General features: G+C 39.4%; 1 protein-coding gene across 1 annotated transcript in view; it reads right to left on the bottom strand.

Annotated features, from left to right (window-relative positions):
- Nucleotides 1-4,870: 4,870 nt before the first annotated feature.
- The window catches only part of tnfsf10l (TNF superfamily member 10, like), a 66,849-nt gene continuing 46,349 nt past the window's right edge, over nucleotides 4,871-25,370 (bottom strand). Inside the window, exons 3-7 of the mRNA XM_028038207.1 lie at nucleotides 11,616-11,652; nucleotides 11,425-11,526; nucleotides 9,425-9,588; nucleotides 8,475-8,585; nucleotides 4,871-8,391 (exon numbers count right to left, since the gene is read on the bottom strand). Of these exons, the coding sequence (XP_027894008.1) occupies nucleotides 8,206-8,391; nucleotides 8,475-8,585; nucleotides 9,425-9,588; nucleotides 11,425-11,526; nucleotides 11,616-11,652 (600 nt within the window). The 3' untranslated portion in view covers nucleotides 4,871-8,205. The remainder of the gene's footprint in view (nucleotides 8,392-8,474; nucleotides 8,586-9,424; nucleotides 9,589-11,424; nucleotides 11,527-11,615; nucleotides 11,653-25,370) is intronic.

Here is a 25,370-nt window from a genome sequence, read left to right as displayed (position 1 = left end):
CCAGTGGAACCGCTTTAGCAATCTGGTCCCCGATGAGTCCTGTTTGTTGCCATGCCTCCGTGCCTGCAGCATGATGTCACTGCTTTTTTCTAATGTTTTAAACATGTTGGGGATAGATTTCATAAATGGGACCCTTCAGAGATTCACCAGCACTTCATAATTTTTTTTTTAGCCCTGCAGATGTTCCTGGATGAAATTTGGAAAGCCTGTTTATTTGCACCTGCGAGATCAATGGCAGCTGTCATGGACAAACATTCGCTAATGAGCAAAGAAGAAGAAGAAGATATGGCATGTTGTCGGTGGGCTTTGGGAGAAACTTCTGGCACTTGGATCAGAAGGGAACTTGATTAACTTGATGAACAATCGTAGGGCATACTACTTTTAGCTTTCAAGGTGTTTCATGAAAAATTATGCAGCGCGTTCCTGGGTCCAAAAACATAGTGCCATAAAAAAAGTAGTTCCTCCTCTTACAGATTTCTGCTGTTTTTGCTAATTTGTCATACTTGAACGTTTCAGATCGCCAAACAAATTTTCAATTTCAGACCAAGATGCTTAGGTAAATGCAAAATTTCCCACAATGGTTGTGTTAATTAGGAGGACCACAATATTCAAATCAATTATGTGGAATACAATATTCTCTCATTTCCCATGCATGCTTCTCCTTTGGGCTTTACAGCAAAGCGCAGCCACTTAAAGTGTAGATAAGGGTGGTCCGCCAGCAAAGTACGCAGCGGAGCAGAGACGCATGAAGTGTAAATCCGAGGTGACTTGCCACAGTTAAAGTTCATAATTCAACAATAAAAGAGAATAGGTACAAACGACATCTAGGGGAGGCCAAAATTTACCATTGAGCAAAAAGAGCCTCACACCCTAAACATGACCCAACATGGTTACACAGTATTGTTGAGTGTGGTTGTGGATCGATTGGCTAGCTGTTCCACTTTGCTACAAAACAATAGGAACAATAAATTCTACTTTTGGAGAACTGGTCTGTCAAATAGAGCTTGAATGCTTCCTTTGAAGATATGTTATTGTGTTCAGCAAGCCGTAGTTGTTTAAAACATGGAAGAGCGCTGCGTGAATCCTGAATGGAAGCTGAAGTCGGCGCAGCTGGAACCTGGAGCCTGGGCTGATTTTACATATAGTGTACAGAGTTTTATCATAACTGCTTGCTTTGGTGTCTTCCTTCCAAGTCTGGAAGCCAGCGAGTAATCCCTGATATTTTCCCAAAGAATGCAACTCCAACTTATTCCCAGCAATATTACAGAAAACATGCTATTTATGTGCCTAGTTTTGCAGGCGGTTCCAAGTTAAATGGAACATTGGGAATTTATGATTCGCCACCAAAAGCTCGAGATAGAATGTCATAACTCTTAAATTCTCAACATCTGGCTGCTGTAATGCATGTCATAACATGCAGGGAAGAGTTGAGCTGGTCAGAAAGGCCAAAACAAAAGCAGATTTCTGCTATCTGAAAATGACTCTTATTTCTAAAATATCATAGCAATTTATGTGAAACCATTCTGTTTACTGATGTAGAAACTGAGGGTTATTTGCAAGGGAAGAACACGTTGGTGTGCGGTCTATTACCAAAAATTAAACGCATACTGCAGCGTTTTCACATTTTGTCACGTTGCAACCACTAACCTAATTTCCTGGGGATTTGGGGAGAGGAAATAGAACATCTTTTATGTATAAAAATCTAAGATGACACATTTAGCCCCCTTTACTCTAATAAGTAACATCTGGCACAACCGGTTATCTTCAGAAGTTTAGATCATTTACTAAAAAGTTCAGACCTAACTGCAATAGGAAATCAAACAAAATTGCTGTCCACAGTTGCTCTCGACGCACAGTGACTTAGCTTGAGCTATTCTGAAAAGAAAAGGAAGCGTGCAAACGTGCAGCTGTTACTGTAGTGAAAAGTACTGGCACATTGTGAATACAAATGTGCACTTCTAAACTTGTTTTCAGGTTTTCTTTTGGCCCAATTTCTAAATTTCCTTCTAACTCATGATTATGCACTACATTCTGTTTCTATGTCAGTCCAAGTCTCAGTGAATGTGTTAATGTTTGTTTTTGTGACATGGCTAACTGTGAAGAAAGTTCAAATAGACAGTGAGCACGTTTGCAGTAGACTGTACCTTCAAATTAAAAAGTGATGTGAAGGTCTACACATCAATGTTTTGATGATTCACTTGATTCGGTCTTGGCACTTGACTCTGTTCTGAATCTACTTCTGTTTATTCAAACTGAAGTCATTTGAACTTCATCATTTTCCCAAAGAGCTCCATCTCCAAAAGAACAACGTTCACCACGTTAACTTCAGTCCACAGGTCAAACCCAGAACATTAAGGTAAACCAACAAAGTGCGCATTTAGTAGAATCATCATTTCTACCACAGAGCAACACTACCAATGACCTTGACCACACAGAGAAATCAAACCTCACTTTTACTTTTGACATTATATCATTTTGTCAAAAGATCACGAGTGAATCTTCCAGTCCCTTCCTTGGTTGGCGTTGTCTGTCTGAGAATGGACTTCTCTTGTCACATGGACTGTAAATGGAGCTGGTGTCAGTCGCTTGTGACAATCAGATGATTTGTGCAACTTTTTCCTCAAACTCGAGCATTTCACATGCATATCTTGAATTTCTGAAGTTATTTACTTATTGAGGCAGAATCAGACCCTTTAGGCTTATGGCAAGGCAGCAGCTTACCAGCAGTGTCCCCTCGCAGGAAGGGAAGTGATGGAAGTGGCGCGTAATAAGAACATCTCCAGAAATGCTGTTAACAAGCATTAATCATGACTTCTGCATTGCCCCGGTTAAAATTCATAAACACCCTTCTGACTGTAGTCCAGCTGAGCTGCGGTTCTCGCCACCTCATAAAGAATAATATTAATTAGTTTGCTTACCCAGCAGACCTAAATGGACTGTTGGGAGGTTTTTAAAACAACTTTTATTGATTTATTTTCGTTAGGTTTGTCCAGAGATCAGCTGTGCGGCAGTTTCACAACGAATGAAGTCGATAAACCGCAACCGCTTCTCTCACTTGGTTCAAAATGAATTCTTATGATAAATGAATCTGGGTGAGTAGTTAATTTATCGTATCCATTTCTTGACTTATGAAGCTCAGGACACACCTGTCTTAGTTAGATATACTCTATGGATAATTGAGAAAGATAGCGTTGTAATTATTATGGAAAAACTCCCAACAACTTGAAAATTGAAAGAATAAATTAAATAAAAATCTTTAGCATTGCAGTCAATATCTGTTCGTCCCTCGAGTTTAGAAAGTTTTTCTTGCCCACAGGTGTGAATTTAGTGACCTAACCTAACATACCAAAAGTAATGACTCAAGATTTGCACAATACTGTTTGTAATTTTAAATATTATTTCAACATGCATAATTACCTCCAGAAACATGTTTTCATAACAGTGAAGTAATTTTTTTTTTTTTTTTTTTGCCAAGCAAAAGTCAGTAGAGGTTGCATTTGAATCATAATATATAATATATAATCTGTGCATATAGCTCCCATATTTATATTTATACACAATATCTGTATCTCTTTGCTATAACCCCTTATAGTCCATACATACATAGTCTTGTACATCTGTAAATAAATATTTATATCTCGTAGAGCACTTCTGGATAGATGCAAACTACATCTTGTTGCTTGTACTTGTGACAGTGCAATGACAATAAAGTTGAATTCTATTCTATTCTATTCTATTATCCAAACAAACTAAAAATTTTGATTACTAAATTGAAACTTTACATTTTCAATCAACACATTTTCACAGACACGGGGTTATAGTCAGATATTTATTTATTTTCCCAACAACACTGTGCCACTAATGTTCACAGCTACGTATAAAACTGTTCAGTAGAAACAAAGCCCTTAGACATTCAATGCAAATGTTTAAGAAGACATTGATGGATTTATTGTTACAAAAAGGTCGGGTATATTGTGATAATAACGTGATGTTTTTAAGGGGAGCGGGGCACCGGGAGGCTGTTGCCCTTTTGAAATAGCATGCTGACGGTCAAACATGAAGAGCAAGACAGAACACTGATGGGAAGCACATTAAAAAAATGGTTGAAACGGCAATAATTCTTAAAGTTAAACCATTAAATTTGAATTATTACCTCACCTGATCGCATAAATTTCTGTTCCGAGTCAGAATGTCAGCTTGTGTGTAGAAATGTCCTTTACTCCTGGGAAAACCATTTAAGTGGAAAGGCAAAGGAAGGTGCGTTTGATTTGTTGTACCTCATTTCTTAATTGTGATTGTGACATAAGCTGTTTAAACAAAGCCATACAGTAAGAGCACACACACGCGCGCACGCCCACACACACAAGACCTGACCACTGACAACAACCAGATGGCACAGGGAGGCTGCGCCGTAAATTTCTGAGCGTGTATAAATCTGAGTGCTTGTGCTTTTCCACAGAGTGTGACACAAGATGATTGGTGTGTCTGCAGAGCACATGCTGGCCGGCATGTAGTGTGAGCTGATGTGAGTGTGTGTGTGTGTGTGTGTGTGTGTGTGTCTTTTATGGGCATACATGTCCACATACCAGCGAAAAGAAAATATGTCGGGGTCAAGTCAGTGCTAGGTGGTGCATGGTTTGTGTCAGTGAATATCTTGCTTCTTCCCAAAACACTTTTTTTTAAATGTCTGTCTGTGACTTTCTTTATCTGGGCTGTCTTCCAAAACCTTAATGTCTTTGGGGTTTGTCTTATAACTGCTGCATGACTCTGGGAGAGGCGTCTTATTTTTCTGATGTGTCTATTTATGTCGTACAGCCATATTTAATTTGACCTTTCATCCCTGACAAATTAGCTCTAGCTCATTTTTTACATTGTATTTTATTGTTGAAGTAAGAGTTGTAAAATTTTTACAAAACTGCAAAGTAGGTCAAACATGAAATTCAATGACAAACCGTAAAGGCACTTTTTGGACAATACATTTCCTGATATCTTGTTCCATCTAGATTGAATTATCACCACCAGTTTCAGTTCTGACAATTACATTTTCTGCTTTACTTCCCACAAGACATTTAGGCTGGAAAGAAAAATAAAAAAGAGGGCGGTCCTAACGAGTAACTTCTTGGTTGATGTAACCCTAATTTACAATAAAAAGGGAAAATGGACAGAATTTTTTTATTTATTGTCTTAAGAGCCAGTGATTTTTGTTTATATCCTCTTGTTAGTGAAACCTAATGTTATGGATGCTAACCTCAACAGTTTATTGTCTAAGCTTGTTACAGAGATAGTTTGGATTTCTTAAAGTGAAGTTATTATCAGTAATGGATCCCTTATCTACAGTAGAAAGATTTTGTAGTACAAGGCTAACAGCTAGCTAACAGATTTTGGCCTGCTCAAATTGAACTTGTTCATATAAACACACATTATTATATCAGCAGATATAAGTCTTCTAGGCTTTGCTGTTAAATGTATTCTTTTTCCCAAGATTAAACATTCCCAAAAGAATGTTAGAAGCCTGAAATTGGGTTGGTTGACTTTGCCGACTACAACAGTTCACCACATCATCTGCGACTTGTTAGTTGGCTGGAACCAGCAGACCGACTGTTAGCGGGGTCTGCCAAATGCTAGTAAGTTAGCTATTGGCATGAACTGATGTAATTTTAGAGCTGTGGCAAGGCCATTGTTAAACTGGGATAATTGTGACAAACAGTAGTCTCTTGTGAAAGTGTACAAGGTCTGCATTTTCAGTTTGAATTATTTTAAACGGCTAAAATAATCAAAAACACGTATGGTACAGACTAACTGCAGGCACTTCTGTAAGAATTTCTTTAATTTTTTTCCACAAATTTAAGGCAACATTACATCTTTCTAATGTAAACAGAGGAGCTAATACTAACATTAACTTTGATTTTAAAATATATTTAACGCCTCCTGGTCCATGGGGGAAGGATTATATCACAGTAATTAACTGGTTCTATGACATCATTTGCAATTTCTTGACAAAATTAAGTAAACAAATGCAAACTGCCACTTTTTCCACATGACGTACAACACAAAGTCTTGAGCAAATAGATCACATCTCAGATGGATAAATATTGAACGAATGAAATCTTAACAGGGAACAGACTCCAGAGTCGTCGATGTTGGTTTTCTGTGTAGCAGATCAAGGCGTGGTAGTTCGTATGGAGCACTTTGTAATGCCAACTACAGCAGCAGAAATATTATTTTAAGTTATAGCCAACTTATTATTTGAAATCAGTTTGCCAAACACCAATATCCAAACCAGCCAAAACGAGCACAAAGAATAAATAAAGTGAATCAGCTACACTTCCTTTAGCACATGGACTTGGGTTAGCTTAAACTAGCCTCATTGGTAGCTGAGCTGTGTGGTATAATATCCACAGTCTGTTCCATATTACCGGCTTAACTTAATTTTTTTGATAATGAGACAAAAACAATCTAATGCGAATAACAGAATATAGAGTGAATCAGTTAGATGAGACTTTATGCTCTGACAGGGTTAGCTTAGCACAGCATGACTGGTACTTCTGCTACTCTATGTAATGTAAAACCATGAGTCCACTCCCCCTTACTAGTTTATCTGACGCATGCTTCAGGTGCTCATTGAGTTTTCCCAGCTTTTTCAAAAGATCTTTTTTTCAAATGTGTCTCTTCTACTTAGCAAGCCCTTTGTCTTCCCATTCATCTGGTAAAACTGTGCAACACTAGGCGTTAGCAAACTGACATCAGAAAAAAATAAACAGAATTAGTCACAGGATGAAATTAAAGCATATATTTGCACTTTTTTCCACCCAAACTTTCAAATTAATGTGTTTTTTTCCCCCCACACTAAACTCACCTTTGACCTTTCAGCACCCTCTGGTGGTGGCTTATCAGAAGGCAGCAAAAAGGCTTTTGATTTATTTTTAAAAAAGGCTAAAGTCTTGCTCTGGCACACATTGATGCAAGTATTTGAACATGTTAATTTCACCTTTCACCAATTTTAAGAGGTTGTTATAAAGGAAGATTAAAATTGAGATAAATTTAGCATTTGAACATTTCTCTGAATGTATTTCAATGTACAAGGTGCTAGATGCAACGTAGTCCCTAAACAAACAAAACAAAAACAACAACAAATGTTCACAACTTAACTTTTACAACCATGCTAGATGTGAATGTTTGCAACTGAGCAACTAGTGTTTTTCTGCACATTCTGATTCTTTTCTTACAGTAAAACATAATGCAACTTCACAGGTTAGACAAGAAAGGCAACATAGAAGAAACTTTTTATGAGAAAACATGGAGAAACCATTGACAGAAGGGCAGAGCAAGAGACTGGTTGGGCTGCATGCCACCCTGAGCCTCTCTGAGTCTTTTTTTTTATCTTCCTCTGCTTTGCTGGGCTCATCCTTATTGCCATTTACAAGATTTCACCTTTGTCCTCTTTGTTTTCACTTCTCTTTTCTTTACAGACTCTTCTTCAGAAAGTTCTAGTCTGATCACAGTTCCTTACAGTATCCAGCAGGAAAAGGAAATCCTTATCCTCTGTCATACTTTTCATACAGTTCATGGTTCTAGTCCAAGTGGTTTTCAGGTCAAGTCAAAGTAAAAATACAAATGAATTAGATTTTTTTTAAAATCACCACAGGTCACATCCCATCTTAAGGCCTATATATGTACAGTACTCTCATGGCACGCTTAGAAAAGTTAAACTCAAGACAGTTTGCTTTGGTTTGATCATTGCGTTTCTTCTGCTACGGTTCAAAAGCCCTTCTTCACATCTTTGATGCAGAAGACGGGTGTGTACATTCTTTGGTTCGGAGATCCGTGGGTACAATTACTTTTTACAACAAAGTTTGTTTAAAACAGGAAGTTCACCGAGATCGTTTTCAGCGGGGGTGTCCAAATGATCTTCTTTTGTGGAATCCAAACTGCAAGAATCGACTGCAAATTAGTACTGTCCTCTCATATTGATGATTGCACGTCTCTCAACCGATTTTTCTCTCAGTGGGAAGTGGGAAAGACAAATCCACTATTCTCTCCCTTTCACCCAAACCTCTTGCAGGTTTCCCAAATGTTTTCCTCATTTAGTGTGTCAAGAACGAGGCTCACAATTGTAATCAATTGATATTAAAAAGGTGTCTCTCTCATTGTCTCCATTTCCTCCGTAGCGTCTCTTTTTAACCAATCATCTCCCATCATGTTCTCTTAAAGGTCCAAGCGGAAGGCCCCGAAGTAACTGGACGAATCATCGGCATTCACCATAGTAGGAGAGGAGACGGAGACGAAGAGTTCGTCACCGGCCCTCAGCTCAAACAGGCCCCCCTGGTAGACGGAGTGCAGGGCGTACTCGGCATCTGGAGCCCAGCATTTGGTTCCCACACCCTTCAGGAGCTGGAAGAACCAAAGAGAGAAAATCACAGTGAGTTAACGGTTCATATCCGATTGGTCTGCGTAGAGAAAACCTGACGGCATACCTGTATCGGGCTTGGGTAGGAGGTTTTCTTGTAGACGCACTGCACCAGCTGGTGGCTGACGCTGCGCTGGTCCCCGTCACTGGCTGCTGGAGACGGATACCGAAAATATACCTGGAAGTAACCAGGAGCAAAGGATGATTATGACTGGTGCATAGTGTCTTTGTTCTTATTGAAAAGTCACGGTTACTTAGCTCCACTACTTTTTAAGAACTTTCACTAGTCAAGGATCTTTTCTATTGCTACAAAAGTTGAGTTTTTCAAGTGAGCATTTAGGACCAGTAAAGCTGTGGTTCTCTTTCAAAGAGGCAGTATTATGTATTTCCCAGGCACATAGTGCTATTTTATAGCAAAATTAAGTAGTTATGTTACTTTTATGTTGATATATACAACAAAAAAGTTGTATATACCAAGTAAGAATTAAAAGAAATTTTACTTTGTAATTTAACACCTTGAAATTGGGCCTCTGTCTCTTTAAGAAACTCCTTCTCTTTCTGAAACTCCATCTTCAGGAAGTCATCACAACATGGCTCCTCTGTTAACCCTTTGGCAACGTTTTTACAAGTGTTGTACTGAGAAGCAGCTTGTATGATCAAATCAGCAGATCCGCAGTTCCACCGGTTTGCTAATTGCTGCTGGCTAGTCTGAAGGGGTTGAGTGGGGGAGTCGCAGGGGACAGATACTCTGTCAACTGCAACTTCAAGGAGGAGCTTCGTATTGGTAGGCGGAGCTAGGTCCACCCAGGCATTTTGCACAGCTGAATGGTTGCCATGGAGATTAAAGGATTTCTTAAACATGCATGCATGAAAGAATCAATCAACACTCCAGGAATGTTTTTGATGAGGCAGTAACAATATAACATGATGTAAAGCTAAAAAAAAGAGTTGATTTTACATAATACTGCCCCTTTAACCTTTCTCTCTCGTTTGAGCCAGTCTGATGAGAATTATCACCTGTGAGTACAAGTAGTACCGCCCGTCTTGAGGCACTCGCAGCCTCCCATTGGTCAGCGTCATGTTGTGCAGGTGAGCGCCAAAGCTCTGATTGGCCCACGAGCGGACCACATGGCGACAGGACTGGTGGAGGTTCGCTGTGGGAATCGGATAGGGAGAGAACCCTGCGAGTACACATTAGAAAAGTATTGAAATACTGCAGATTCTCAGCAAGATGGATTGTACTAAAAATTGACAAAAGCTCAACAGCGTCTACAGGAGTCTAATAAGGCAGAATGTAAAGGCGAAGCAGTAATGAGATAAGGTGCGTGACCAAAGTTGGCAGCTGTCCGATTCAAACGACTTTCATGAAGAATTAGAATTTGTCTGTTTTTAATGGTAGGAAAAGTGTAACAATGCAGACTTACGTGACTTTTTACGCAACTCTAATTCTTCAATAAACACTAAATGTTTTAGTGTTTATGCATGTTAAGCTACTTTGTAATTGTATATAATCTGGATAACATTTTCTGACATCTCATGCTGACTTTTAGGCACATAATTTGAAATGGGAGCACATTATTTCAGTTGAAGTCAAAAATGGTTTTAATGTCAAGCTTTATATTGGCCTAAATCATAAGGAGAGTGTATCCATGTGTTCTGCCATATTTTCACTGCTGCTCTTCCGTAATTACAACTTTAATGACTCTAGACGGTACAGTTCTGGATTACTGGATTATTATCTTCCTTATTATTGTTGAGTGATATTGACTGTTCCAGCTCTCTAATGTAAACAAAAACCCAAATAGAGAACAGGAAATACAAATGGGTTTAGCCTGTAGCTCAGATTATAAAAAGTAATAACAAGATTAGTTATCATCTATGCAGATGATACTCAGCTCTGTGACAGTGTCACCAGGTGACGATGAACACGTTGAAATGTTCAGTAGATTCATAGAACAAATCAATACCTGGTTGTGCCACACCTTTCTCCAGCTAAATAGAAACAACACTGGCTCACGTAAGGTGAATTTATGAACAGCAGTAGGGCAGCTAAGCTAACATGCTTCGGTTTTTCTCGACAGTTGTAGGATAAAAGCTTCCTCTACATCATCAGAGGACTTCCCTCTGTGTGTGTGTCTCACTGCTGAACTTTCTTATGAGAAATCCAGGCTGAATGTGTGAACCTCACCCTCTCGTCCTCTTTCCCTTACACACACACACATACACACACCAACACACGCCCACAAGCCCACAAACACTTATACATTCCTTGCCCTTTGTCAACGCAGTGGAAACAACATCATGCAGCCTTTGCCAGATTGTTAACACCCTTCAATTTGCACGCCAGTTTCAGATGAAATGCCAAAGTCTGGATAACAGGCAGATTAAAGACAAAAGTCCAACTGCTAAGTATTTTTTTAACAACACAAACAGTTGTTTATTCATCATTTATAATCTATAATTCATTCCTAGTAAATGTCTCCGTTAAGTGATTTTGAGTGCCATCCTGCTGGATGCTGACCATGAAATAACTGACGGGTTGAGCAATTGTATTCCTCTTCAGATGGTTCTGAATTGCAAAAGAAACAGGATTTCAGCTGTTTCGAATGAAATCGGGGCTTTTGAAGGACTTGTTTAAACCAAATCTGAGCTGGGAAAATTGGAAAATCCAAAAACACAGATGTTTATCCTGGAGAGCAGACATAGATATGAAAGTAAAGATGATTTAAAGAACATTTAATGCAATCCGTGCGAGTTAGCATGAACAACAGCTGCTCCTGTGAAGCGTCTTCCCCACTGTTCGTCGTTAAAAGCGAGATTGCTAATGGGTTTTGACAAAGTTCTGCTGGGATTTGTATTCCTGTAAACCAATTCAACATGGTGTTTCGTTGAGATCAGACCTTAGCATCATTTGAACAGACATTTGTTGGCAGAGAGGAAATTGTGTTCAGCGTCTTCGCTGTTTCCACCATTGCTTAAACGGAGGATCCTGGGTGACTTTCATTCCCCCGTCTCACCTTGAGAGCTGGTGTCCCGAAGAGTCAGGTGGGCAGACGGCCTCTGGGCCACGGAGCTCATGAACTTTGAGTTGTTGAAAGAGCGAGGCATTGTTCTCGCCTCTGTTAGGGAGAAGAGAAAACCGAGGGAAGCTTAGGAAAGAATGCTGAGGATGAATAATAGGGTGTGTGCAAGAGAGAGAGATGCTCACCAATGAAGGTTTGTTTGGAGATGATGTTCTCCGTCACCTGAAAGAAGATGAGAACACTAAGATCAACAAAAATGCCACGAATGACAATAAATATTCTATACGGGCTTTTTTCCCTCAAACATTTCCAGTTAATAAAAGCAGAACACAAGTATTTTACACAGCCGCCAGGCCATGATCGAACATCCAGAGGAGGTTACTTTGAAGAGAGTAACATAAGCAAGAAAACCTCAAATAACTGATTGTATCACACCTGTTTTCTTGCAAAGTATACGAATGTACAAGTTTAATCTCGCTGCCAAACTGCTGATCTGTTCATTTCGTTGCTTTTGTCTATAACTTTACTGGAACTGGTTTTCAGAAGTTGCATATTCTTAAAAAAAACCTCAAGCTCGACACTGGGAACAAAAAACACATTATAGAAACATCCTTAGTTTTAGGTAATGGTTAAGATTTTTCCATTGTACTTTAATTTACAGCAAACTACTTACTTCTAAAGGACAATATGTAAAGATAATTAAAGTAGTAAGTACTGAAAGCATAAATAATATCAGTGCGTTGGATGTTTCTGTTTATCCTTAACTAATTTAAGTTGCGGTATGTCACGACAGTTTCATATGAGACGGATAATAATCTGTGAAAAACTCAAGCTCCTCTCCCTTCTCTGAGTACTAAGTAGAAACAACCAATCAGAGTCGGTGGGAGGGTCTCAGCGCTGTCAATCACCCTCGTGTACACACTGTTCACACCCTCCCCTTGCTCTCCACTAGGCTACAGCTAGTTCCACACAAGGTAGCATGTTGTGAATGCTAATGCTAGTTAGCATGGCCACTGATGATGGCGGACAAACAGTTTCCTGGAAAGGTACATTGATTCTCCGCCATTAGCTCATTTAGCATCAGATACACAAGCATGATTGACAGCACTAAGACCTTCCTCCTGGCTCTGATTTGCTGTTTTTGACCAGGAGCGATACATTTCAGCAGATGGGAACACTAGCACTGGAAGGAGCTCGGTCTTTTCACTGATTATCTGTTTCATATTACACCGTAGCAACATAGTGAAACTTTTAACAAAGTTGTAAAAAAACATATTTTTGTGAAAATTACATTCTGTAGCTTTAATTGCCCCCCCAAAAACACTTATATCTAACTACAAAATGGTCTATATGACATACTAATATTCACTTAAAAGGTGATTAAAAGCTTTTTATTTTTCTGGAACAAAAGTTTGCTAATGCTATTCTCGGCATCAGTGAGTAAATCACAGAAACTGTAGGATGAATCATAACTTAACATCATACAAACTATCCCTCCTCTCCTCCTTTCATCCCATCTCTGCTCTACATCCTGCGTCCCTTGATGGATGTGTACACACAGACCGGCTGTCTATTCTCACACACTGGATCATTCCAACCCTTTCACACAATAAAGTGTGTCCTCGTTTCGCTTCGCCTTAAAAGACAATCGTTTTCGCTTGGTAGCTCGTCCTTTTGATTCTCCTTATTCTTCCATGTTGGTTTTTTTTTGTTGTTGTTCTTTCCAAGATAACTTTTTATGGTTTTTCTCTCCATTTTCCTGCCTCGCTCCGATCGTAGTCACGCGGTTCCCCTCCGGCACCCCGGAGCGAGCAACCGAATCCCGGCTGTTTCACTTCTCCCTAATTAATTTGCAGAGCAAAACACAAAATCCTAAATATGTGCTTCGCTTTGCCTCATACTATGAAGGCGATGTGTTTTTCTTGGCCTCAGTTTTTTTCCCCCACGCCATGCAACCAGCTGAACCTGTAAATTGAATGTGATTGCTAAAGGCCAGGGGGTTTGGGGTATTTCAGTAAATGAAGCTACCCCGACATCTCCCCCCTCACCTCTTGGTGTATGCCCTATACGCTCTGAGGAAAACACGGTGGAGAGTAAATGGTGTCTAATCCGCTGCTGTGGCTCGTCTCGCTACGTGTAGCGTGCCGGTCTCGGCTTCCATATGTCCCCGAAAAAGGAAAATTACTCCCACACACACACTTCAAGACAAGAAAATTGCCAACAGATTTTCTGCCCTGCATCTGGCTGCAACTAAACGGGGTTGGGGGGATCTTGTAGGAGCGGCAACCCTTCAGGTGACCCTAAAACGGTGTTTTCAAAATAGAAGATCAAAATGTCGGCTGTGTGTAAAGGTAAAAGGCTCACAGAGGAAGCTATCAGAGGTGCTTAAAATTCCATCGCTCCCTCTTTCTGTTGCTATTTCAGCCGCTGCATTAACATTTTGATACTTTTGATGGAGTGTGAACAGCCTGAAGCACGTTCCGGATTAACGGCTGACACAAATTTATAAGCTCTGGGCTTAAACTAATAGAATATATCACTCTGACAAAGCCGCAATTCAATGCCTCTTCTTTAAAAATATACACATATTATTTTTAAAGAATTTCTGATGAAGCGTGTCGCTCCAAGCAGGATCCTGGTTTAGACAAATCAGACCAAATGGCGTCCGACGGGAGAGGAACGAGCTGAAATGTTTGAACTACGGCGCAAACACACCTGAATCCCTCACAGTTATTATTCTCAGAAGAGGACAAGATGTGATAAAATCCCAATAAATCCAGCGGGTGGGGCTCAGCATCGTCTCCCCCGGTGATTTAAGGTCGACGAACGCAGGATAAATAATTTTCACCATCTGTCTTTTGGTCACAGGCTGAAGTCATTATTCACTGATAATTCAAGTGGAATGAGAAATGTCCACCGAATAATCGACTTCTCTAGACGTTCGCCCGCTAATTATTAAAATTCCCTTAATCAGGAAAGAGTTGCTTGCACCGCTTAACCCCTATAAAGTGGAAATCTGAGAGCCTTTACTCTGATTCCTCGGGGATACAGCTTCAGCAAACAGAAATGCGGTGCAAAGTTTACAATGAATGTCATCCTGCGCCGAGACCAGACGGAGAACTAAACCCGAAACACAGCTGCCACGCCGCATACATCTTTTTCTTCTTCTTCCTCCATGTCTTCTGACGTAAAGCAAATGCACATTTGCAGTGTTTTGACTCTTAATTTTGCTTGTTTGCTAAATCTTGTCTTGTACACGTAGATCTGAGTATAGACAGCTCGTATAGACAGGCTCGGGGAACTTGTCGGAAAACAGAATTTTTCTTTTCTTTACCTTTCATGAAGTTAAGGTTGAAATCAGGAAAAAGTCGACTTTCAAGGAGCATAAACGGCAAACAATGGAGCTGTAGTTACCAAAGCTTACCATGTGTTTTCAGTGAGGGGTTTTCGACAAAAAGCAGATGATTGGGATTTAGGAGGTTGAAGCAAAAATAAATATGTTAAAGTAGCTATTTTCCAGAATTTTCACTGCAAATGTGAAAAACCTAACAAAAAACGAGATGAACTTACAGTTTAAAAGTTAGTTATTAATCCAGATTAGTCAGAGTTTAAGAATGACAGATTTTCTAACTGATCTAAGTTTAAGCCCTTTACTGAATTGTGGACCCAGTTTTGTTGTCATGTCTTATATATATATACTGTATATATACAGAATATACTTAAAATTAAACCAAACCTGGTTAATGTTTTGCCCTTAGGCGCACAAAATGTTAAAAAACAAAAAACCTGGGAGAAAGAATTTCTCTCAGTAAAAGCCTGAAGTAGAGAACATGTTGAAAACTGTCAACAACAATATTTCCATTTGGAAACTGCCAACGCGCGACTCGGCTAAACCCAAATCTGTCCCATACATTTGAAATGTGCCAGGGTTTATTTTATCCGCAAAGTTTTTCATTAGTTAGTTTTTTCTTTGCGTTCCCAGTCCTAATGAGCGCATGATCGGCTGTCACAGTGTTTTAAAGTGAAATGCTACACCTCTGCCCTCGTTAGGGGGCTCCATTTTGAGTCAAATAAATCAGCGGGTAGCCTCTGATGTGTCTACCCTCAAAGTTAGAGTTTACTGCCTATGCGACCTTTAGTGGGGGCAAGTTGGATAGAGTAACACCAGGCTACGGTTGTGTGCGTGTGTGTGTTCATGTAACTGTAGGGTTTGGGGCAGTCTAAATGGTTTTCCAGCTGCAGTAATAGCAACAAATAAGCCCTGAACTCTCCTCTTTTACTTTCTTTCGGATAACAAACGGATAAAAATAGATTTTTCTTTACATGCTTTGTCCAAAAGCATGTAAAGAACCAAGTACCAAGTACTTTTGCTCTAGTTTGTAGTTAGAACACTTGAATTGAGACAAAACTAACATACAAGTAACTTTTCAGGAAGCTGTATGAGCTGGTTTTAAGTCAGTAATTCCTGAATATTGATTAAAAAGTACTACTTTCACTGGTAGGTTATTTCACTTCTAACATGGGAAAAACATCTTGTTTCTTATATCTTTTAACTTTTTTTGAGGATATTTTTTGCAGTGAAAAAACATCAGGGAGTCTGAAGGGAAAAAAACAAACACTTGTCCATAAACTTACTTTACAAGCAAATATAAAGTGTGTGTGGAAGGGAATAAGCTCTTTACTTCCTGCGTATATTTACAATTACAATGAAAAATAAAACATTTTTGCTATCAAGCTGATTCTAAATTGAGTACAGATCGTTAATTTAAATATAACACACACACAAAATAAAAAATCTGGATTTTAATACGCAAATAAGCAAAACTCCTAATCTCTAGATTTTAAACTGTTACCAATATGATTCCTTGTATGTGTAAATATGCATCAACAGGTTTAGCCAAACAGAAATCTAGGTGTCGAAAACGCAAATGGGGAATTAAAAATACACAGAACATAGAACTGCAGAGGCGGACCAGAAAGTCCGGTTGATGTAGGAGACATCTTTGTATCGTTGTTTTCTCAGTTAAATGTAGTCTACAAACTATTGCTTCTTCCCAGTCAGCCATGTTTGTTTACTCTGAACTCACATTTGGTCTTGAGAGGTTTTGTGAGATTTTCCGTCTGACATCTGAATGTTGGTGATTTAAATCTCTTTGTGTGTGGCATGTTGGTCGTGTTGTGTGGACGTACCGCACACTGTGACCAAACCGGTTACACCTTAGATATTTTTATTGTCGTTTGTGTGGCGTCTCAAGTTTTGAAAATCAGACAATATTTTTTAAAACTTGCGGGGGAGTACCAGGCAAGATTGGAAACTTGGACGGTCTTACAAAACCTAAAAATTGTTAACCAATTCTGATCAAGCACCTGTAGTTGCTATACTTGTCCTTAACCAAGCAATGGAGATTAAGGCTCCTTTGCTTGGTTAAGGATCATAGTTCCCCATCAGACAGTTGGAGACGGCTTCCTGCTTCTGTTTTTAGTTTAAAAGTCAGCACAGCAACAAAAAATTAAAGTCATTGTTAAAACATTATGTCTTGTGTTGCTGGACTAAGTTATGAATGCTACAGCTCTATAAGACCATCTGTTTCAGATCGGGCAGTTAATGTTCGACACCGTCCACCACAGCAATACGTTAATACGTTTATCTCTTCATAGAAGACTATGCAAAAGTCAGATTAAAAAGTGTAAGTCTGATCCCCAAAGGGGTTATTTTGCCATTTCATCAGAATACAATGTAGTATTGGCTTAATTAGGAAAAACATGCTGAACAGAAAGCACCATTTCCACTGGTTTCATGTGGTAAACAAGTTTGGAAATGGTGCTGGAAACTTTGCAGAACAAATGGGTCAAAAGTCATTAGTCAATGGGAATGGAGAGGAGAGTCGAAAGCAAAAGATGACGGACAATTATGGGGAATAAGAGAAGTGGAATGAGGTTCGCAAAAGTTGGGAAAACACAGAGAAGAGTCAGGTGGGGGAAGTATGAAAAAAGCAAAGATCCCGCCTGACTGAAAGAGAGGATTGAGAGTCGAAAAAGACGAAGAGTGAAAGACGGGCAAGTATGCACATGAAGGAGGGCTTTTTTTCTTCTTCTGCAGATTAGCAGTAGCTGCAACCCAATACTTTAATACGCATGGACAGGCCTGAGCTGGAAGTGTGTCTGTGTGTGTGCGTGTTGGAGAGTATATTTGTGCTACTGTGACAAGTTCTTATCAGCTCTAATCTGGTCTGAGAGGCAACTCATTCCTCACTGTCTGAGAGAGAGTCGGAGTCCAGGAGAAAATCTCTACCAGTATCTCCATGTTTGTGAGTCTAATAAAGCTTAGTTCAAGATTAAACAAGGGACTCCAATTGGTAACACAAATAGTCTGAGAAAGAAAATGCACATGTTTGTCTTTTTAAAAAAACTATAGTAAGTTTTTTATTATTATTAGTTTTGGTCATGTTGAGAAAAATGAAGCAGTTCTGTTTCAAATACCTGGCCTACTTAGAAACATAAGTCATTACACATGTCTGCTATTAAGGGTTTCTGGCATATTTGCCTTAATGGGACCCAAACATGTCTTCATTAAAAGCCGGTCTTCCTGACAATGGCCTGTTTTCCTTTATTATTAAATCTCATTCAAAGCCAAACCAGAAATCTGACTTCAAAATGATAATCCCCATAAAAGAGTGATCTTATAAGGTTTGCTGTGTCTAATTAAAGGGGCTGTAAAGCCAGCTTTCAGCATTAATTTGTTGGCCAACTGAAAAATAAGGACCAAATTCACAAACAGAACCTTGTGTACAAAGACATCTGCAGATTTCCGAGAAAAGAAAGTCTTGTTTGAATCAATCAAACGTGCGTACACAGAAAGAAACCCAGATGCATCAAACTTGGATCCCAGCACATTTTTCTTGTTCAGATTTTAGCGGTCGTAGGATTTCTTCATTGTCTTTGGCAAAAGACCTCAAGCGTTTTCTCCCACTAGTGCTAGACCCTTGGGTTTGCTTTGGTTGCATTTACCCAGAATGCCTAGAGTTATGGTCCACTTCCTGCTTTTGGAGCGGTATCTGCACCAGAGTTCACTTCAGCTGAACCACAACCGAGGTGTTTAGATGGACCAGAGTTTGCTTTTTTGACCCGCATTAGAGTTTGATTGTGCATTCACACCTCTCCCACAAACAAATAATTTCTAGGCAAATGAACTAGAGTTCGACTAATGCGGACTAAACCGGACTGGTGTGAATGCACCTTTACAAAGATAGAAGCCACTAAATCAGAGGTCTATAAAAAAACTCAACTCTTTATATTTTTTCTGCAAAAACAGTCACAATGTGCATCACACATCTGAGCGTCAAATATACTATTATTACAAAGAATGTGCTATTGAATTGAACTGATAGAGTAAGAATTTAGCGTTTCAATCTTCATTTGTTTACTCACAGAATGTCTCTGAAGACAAAGGCACAGACATACTCAGAAACTAGCCAGCAAAAAATGCCCGGTCTGGATTTCCCTCCTGAAGCTTTTTGTCCTTGTGACCCGAAGTCACCAAGAAGCAACAACTCCGATTGAACGAATCCTCCAACTGATTCTGTGCCAGCGTGGATGAGCTGCAGCTCTGAGCCCAGATGTTAAACGCTACATCTAATCAACAAAACAAGTCTGACACACACACACACATGAAAACACCCCCTCATTCGTTTTACAAGATGGTTAGCGTAAATTGTGCCCACGCTGCGCTCTCTTTGCCAGTCTCCGTAGCTCGCTACCCTCAATTTTCTGTCCAGCCGGAATGATTTTAAGTCTTTTCATGTTCACTTCAACATCTGATTCTCATCGTTTTCCATGTTTGTAGTTAGTTTTGTCTTTTCTTTCAGTCTTGTGCGCTCTAAGAGTTGTTGGGCCCGTGTTTCTGTGCTATTCTTTTACAGAACTATGCAAAACATTCCAAGTCTTGCCACATAGTCTTGATTATATTAAGAAATACAATTCAGGAATGGTACAAAAATGGCCCATTGTCACTGGCGATTGATCTAGGGACACACTTTGTTTTGTTTTTCAGTATGAGATTTTCGCTGACACATTAAATTCTGCTTAAAAAGTACGCACAAAATCTAAAAACAACCTGAAAACTATGCCCTGTTAGAGTTTTCGAACGTTTTCGATGATGATAAAACAAAACACTTAAATCCCACGATAATCAGGAGGCAAGATTCAACAAAAATCCAAAACCAGTCTGACCTTCCCGGGACTTCCTGGCCCACCATGTAGCATATTTTAGATATTTCCCAGAAATTCAATCTTTCACTGGTGTTCTCTGGATTTCACGTTCATCCACACCTGGTTTCCAGACTTTTGATGCCACAACTTATCTTCATAAGTTATCTTCTCTGGGGAAAAAAAAATCCAGAGAATGTTTTTTATTGAGATGTCAAAAGTGAATCTCAACCTTTAGAGAGCGGGAAAATAAAAGGAAAATCTTGCCATAGGGGTATTTTAATTTAATTCCACTGCACTCAACTGTACAGTTGAGTGTAGGATCCTAGATGCTTTTTATTATTCCTTACTCTGAAAATACATTCCTCTGGTCATCTGACTGTGATTTGGCGGCTTTGCAGCCCTGCTCAGAAGCACTTTATCTCTGAAAAGCACAGAGGAAAAGTTTTGTTTTTACATTTTTTTTATGACAGGTAATGCCCCAGTGCCTCGCTCGATGCCAGCCTCTGATAGCTGACCTGTTTATCGAGGGAGTTTCCTGCTGCTGCTTAAGGAAGTGGTTGAATTTACTGAGACAGAAAATAGAGTTAGGTCGACATTTAAATTTCGGTTTGGCCAGGTAATTAAGTCCGTTTGCTTGCCCACTTTGTTGGTTTCCCATTAAAGCACTGCAGATGCTATAGAGTTACCGCCCTGCCTGTGCTTTGGTGAGTAGTTTCTGTGTTGTTTTAATGTATTTCAATGCGTAAAGCATACATACACGTTTTTTCTCTTCACATTTTCACCGTTTATCTTTTTTTTATCGGCTTTATTGTCTTTTACAACACACTTACGACTGGTAAGGACATAAACAGCATCAGTTCAGGTCAGGGGCAAGGTCAAAGGTCTCAGTCTAAGTTTCATTTCCCAAGAAAACAACACGAACAAATACAAAGGTAATATATTATTCACTCACTGCAAAAACACAAAATCTTACCAAGTGTTTGGCGAGTTGTTTCTGTATTGACAAGAGTCTTTTGCCTCGTTTCTAGGGCAAATATCTTAGTACACTTGAAATAAGACAAAACTAACTTAATATAGAAGCTTGTTTTAAGTCCTTGATATTAATGAAAAACATAGGACAAATGTTTCGTTACAAGTGAAATAACCTAGTACGTTTTTTTGTATCAATATAAAGGAATTATTCACTTAAACAAGCTTTATGTTGGTTTCAAGTGTATTAAGATACTTTCACTTAAAACTAGACAAAAATACTTGGTAAAATGTTGTGTTTTTATAGTGTTTTAATGGACTCTTTTGTTTAAAAAACCCCCAAGAAAACAAATATGAATTTTACAGGGAGAAAACCAGCCATGTGTGAGAACTGTGTGTGTTTTTAAAGAAGAGTTTAAGGCAGAACGTTCCATGCATGTAAACACAGCGAAGGCATCCCCGTATCTCCCTTCCCGGGTTCTCCGTGGTTTTGCTGGTTTCAGTCAGAACTTCGGCCTTGTCAGTTCGTTATGGGAGTGATGGGTAAGACGAAACAAACTCTTCCCCAGGCCTCCGCTACAGGAAAAACAGACGAGCCCCCGTTCATGTGAGGCAAAAGGAGCCTGAATTCATCTGGCTGGTAAACAGCGTGTGAATCAGCAGCATAATTATTCCAATGTTAAGTTATGTGGGCTTCAAAACCCATATTTGGTCAAATGTTAGGAGTGAAACAAGTAAGACAACATAATTGTTAGATTGAACATGCAATTACAGAGGACCTCTGGATTCAATAGTAATAAAACTGGTCTCTGGCCAAAGCCTACGGTTGAAAGTTAGTTTAAATCAACATACGTTCAGGTGTGCAACATTAATAAACTGGCAGTTCTTCACTTCTCTATTGAATGGAAACTTTGTGAATGCAAAAGTTACACTGTGCTTCTTACAATGTAGTGTCAACGCTTCGTTTGAAACTAAGTTTATGTTTGTTTATCACATATTTTCTGTGGGAGTTAGATACAGTTACACGGCCAATCAGTGCTATTGCTAATGCTAAAGTAGCTAGCCTAAGACGGTGCTTAGTCTAGGAAAGAAAGTGCATATATACTGTATATATACATATAAATATATGTATATTATATATAGCTAACTAAAGAAGGTCATCTAAAATTGAAATATGAAACCCTTAAATTAGAACATAAAAACATAAAACCCTTAAATTAGAACTTTTGCTGAATATTCTATTTTAATTTTTATAGACTTGGCAAATGGTCTAACATAAAGTCTACAGTTTCATTAATAATTTAGTAATAAGGCAAAAAGGTGAGACTTTTTTTTTTTTACCTTTCAAATCCACAATGACTTGCTGACCCATTTGGGGTCAGAAAACATTGTTCAGTTCACAGAAATATCCTGTGTCTAGTTTATTATCGAGCAGTTAAACACTAAAAAAAAAAAAATCATAAAAATTTGTTTGATACTTTTAATTTCTTTTTTGGTTCCCAGATACAACAACTGCATCCAATCATTTGAACAAATATAGAGACATTTATAGGCGCTCTCATTGGACCAATAGTGGGGAAAAAAGTTCAAACACCAGAAATAATAATCACAACCATACTGTCAAATATTTTTTCCTCTGCTGATTTAGTACAATTGGCCATTTAAAATCGTTGCCTTAAAAAAAGCAGATCTCAGATATGAATCTTGTTTCGGGTCTTTCTGTGTGGATTTTGCATGTTCTGCCAAAGCATGTATGTGTTTCACGTAGGTTCTCCGGTTCCATGCTATTTTTTTTTTGTTTTAACTTTAATTTGATCCATAAACAAATCCTTTTTTGATCTTAAACTGATTGGGAGTCCACTTAAACATACTCAACTGCTTTGGTGTATAAAACCACAGCAAATTTTGTAATATCACGCCCTCTTGTTCTCTTTCTGCCGAAAAACACCTAAATCTAGAGCATGTCAGCAGACACGTTTTCTCTCCACTTGGTTTCAGCGTTGCCTAACCGGCTGCTGGACTCGTGGAAGCGCATGTCATCCACATTTTGTTCAGTAATAGTAGGACAATCAGAGCTACGGTTCAACAGTTACAAAGCTTATTCGACTTTTCTTCGGCACGCTCTTGGAGATCCGCGACGGTTTGGATCTAGGGGTTCGGTCTGTTGGGATTTAGTTTAAAATTAGTCTCCAGATTTGTTGTCACTTGCAGCTCAGAACATGTTGGACACTTTATCTCAATGCCAAGTGTATGTACGGGGCATTAAGTGTCCCCATCCAAGGCGAGCCTTCGCTAAATATAGCAATAAACTGCTTTCCAAGCATGTTTATTGGGAGGCTCTGTTCCTGCACCGACAAGCTCTGACTCCGTCGCTGTTCTTTGCGCACTGGCAAATTTACAAGCTGATGCGCAAAAATAATGAAAGATAATCAAAAAAAACAACTCGCACACACAATCAAAACAGATTTACCAACCAGAGTGTTGTCCAGCAGTTGCAGCCCATCTGCTGCATCTGGGAGGTCAAAACAAAAGCTTGTGGTTTTGGACTGTATCATCTCCAGAAATACAACACACACACACACACACACAGTTCTCCCAAAAACATTTAAATTAAAAGCAAATCCGGAGAGACTCTTCAAGGTTGCAAGGTGGTGAGGATCAAGCTCTCCTTGTTTAGCTTGTCAAAATAACCTCATTCATCAAATGTGATTCACTCTTTCTGCTTACAGAGTGATGACTTTATTGGACTTTTATCTCACTGCTGTATTTATGCCAACTTTTCTCATACGGAAAGCTGGAAATCAAATCTGTGGTCCAAGAAAACATCCTAGGACAAAAGATAAAAGTCCGAGACCATGTGGTCAAGACAGCACGTGTACTCAAAGAGTTTTGGGCCTTAAAAAAAAAAAAAAGAAAAGAAAAAGACCCCGATGTGGCGGTGGGGGATCTGCACACAATTTATTCTAGCCCAGGAGGAAACCTCATAAAAGCCCAATCAACAAGAAGAAGAAACGATGACGCCACCAACACGCCGAATTGTCAAGGCCTCAACAAAGCCGACACTATTTTCTTAAAGAGGTCTTGTTGGGCCGAGACGCACCAACAGAAACACTGTTGAGTTCTTGGACTGGCGCTCGGAGCCAGAGAGAGGGAGAGCGGGGGGAAACCGGACCAGTTGTGACGCAACACCAGTGTTTGAACTGTAAATGTTCCATGCACAAATATGCAGATGCTGGGGGGGGTGAGTTGGAGGGTCTACACAACGTTTCCCAGAGGTTTCACATCCTTATAGGGCTTTATGAGGGAGGATATGGGGCGAATCATCAAATTCTAACTTCTTTTATATCACCTGGATGCTCTGAGGAAGACATAAACTCTCAGTGTTTGCCATGACGGATCAATTAGATAAAAAAAAAAAAAGCCAAAGGGTTGAAGCGCCTTGTGAAGAGCACAGTGCCTGGGCTCTGAAAGGAGCAAAAAGAAACGGACCCCTGGAACTGTCTGGAGACGAAGCAAGGCGGGAACTGAGATAATCAAGGATGTGTGAAAGAGCAAGCAGCTGCTTCAGTGAAGGATTTAATAACTAATATGAAGGAGAAGAACTGGCAACATGAAACAGAGAACACCTACAGTAGATGGGCACAAAACCATATTTTAAAAAACAACAATCAAACTATGAAACCATGTACAGCAGGCGTGTCCAAAGTCGGTCCTCAAGGGCCGGCATCCTGCATGTTTTTGTTCTCTCCCTGGTTGTAGTAACAACCTTCTCAGCTTGTCAATGTTCTCCTAAGGCCTCTAATGAGCCATCATTGGATCCAGGTGCGTTAAACCAGGGAGAGAACTAAAACACACAGGATGGCGGCCCTCCAGGACCGACTTTGGACACCCCTGATGTACAGTGATTAAAAAAACCAAACTTAACCCACATTTCTTCACATTGCAACCAAAACGTTCAACATTTATTTTATGTGATCAATCAAAAATAGAAGAACAGCAACACATTTGCACGCCCCACGTTTGGAGGCCTCAGTCCTCGACGCGGACGTCGCGGGTTCGACTCCCGGTCCCGGCGACCTTTACCGCATGTCTTCCCCCCTCTCCTCACCCTCCTTCCTGTCTGCCTACTGTACAAAAAAAATACGAGCCAGTAGCGCCGCAAACACTCTTCGGAGAAAAAAAAAAAGCTTAGGTCATTTCTGTGACCGCTACTTTTTACTTCTACTGGAGAAAAAGCATGTTTTTGTCGTCTTTGTTTGATTTTGTGTGCATGTTTTTAATGTTGTTTTAGGTTTTGGCTTTTATTCCTTGATTTGTTTATTTTGCACAGCACTTTGGCTGAACTTCTGGGTTTTTTTTATTTGCTTGATAAATAATTTGGATATGGATTTGATTGCTTTTCTTTAAAAATAAATAAATTAAGAATACCCCTGCTGCGGGCAGCATGCCCCATGAGAGTCAGACGACTCGGGCCGTGGCGGGCGTCCCGTATTTTCACTTCTGAAAGGTGGGAACTCTAATCGCATTTGACCAGAAAACCTTGTTCTGATCTGTCTGATGTGTTTGTCGGCCTTCATGATCCTGTTTTTTTACTATTATTACTCTAATAGTCTTCACAGGACAGCTGTATTTATACTAGAAGTGCAGAAAAGAAATTCTGTTCTGTAGAGAATGACATGTCCTTCTGAATCCATTCAAAATGCTCAAAAATGTATTTTAGCCTACTGAATTTTTTTTTTTTAGCAAAATTCAATTTTGAATAA

This window comes from Xiphophorus couchianus, chromosome 14 (genome assembly GCF_001444195.1).
Source record: "Xiphophorus couchianus chromosome 14, X_couchianus-1.0, whole genome shotgun sequence".
In the NCBI taxonomy this organism is placed as follows: Eukaryota; Metazoa; Chordata; class Actinopteri; order Cyprinodontiformes; family Poeciliidae; genus Xiphophorus; species Xiphophorus couchianus.
Note: the sequence above shows the minus strand (reverse complement) of the source record. Positions and strands in the feature narration are given on the sequence as shown.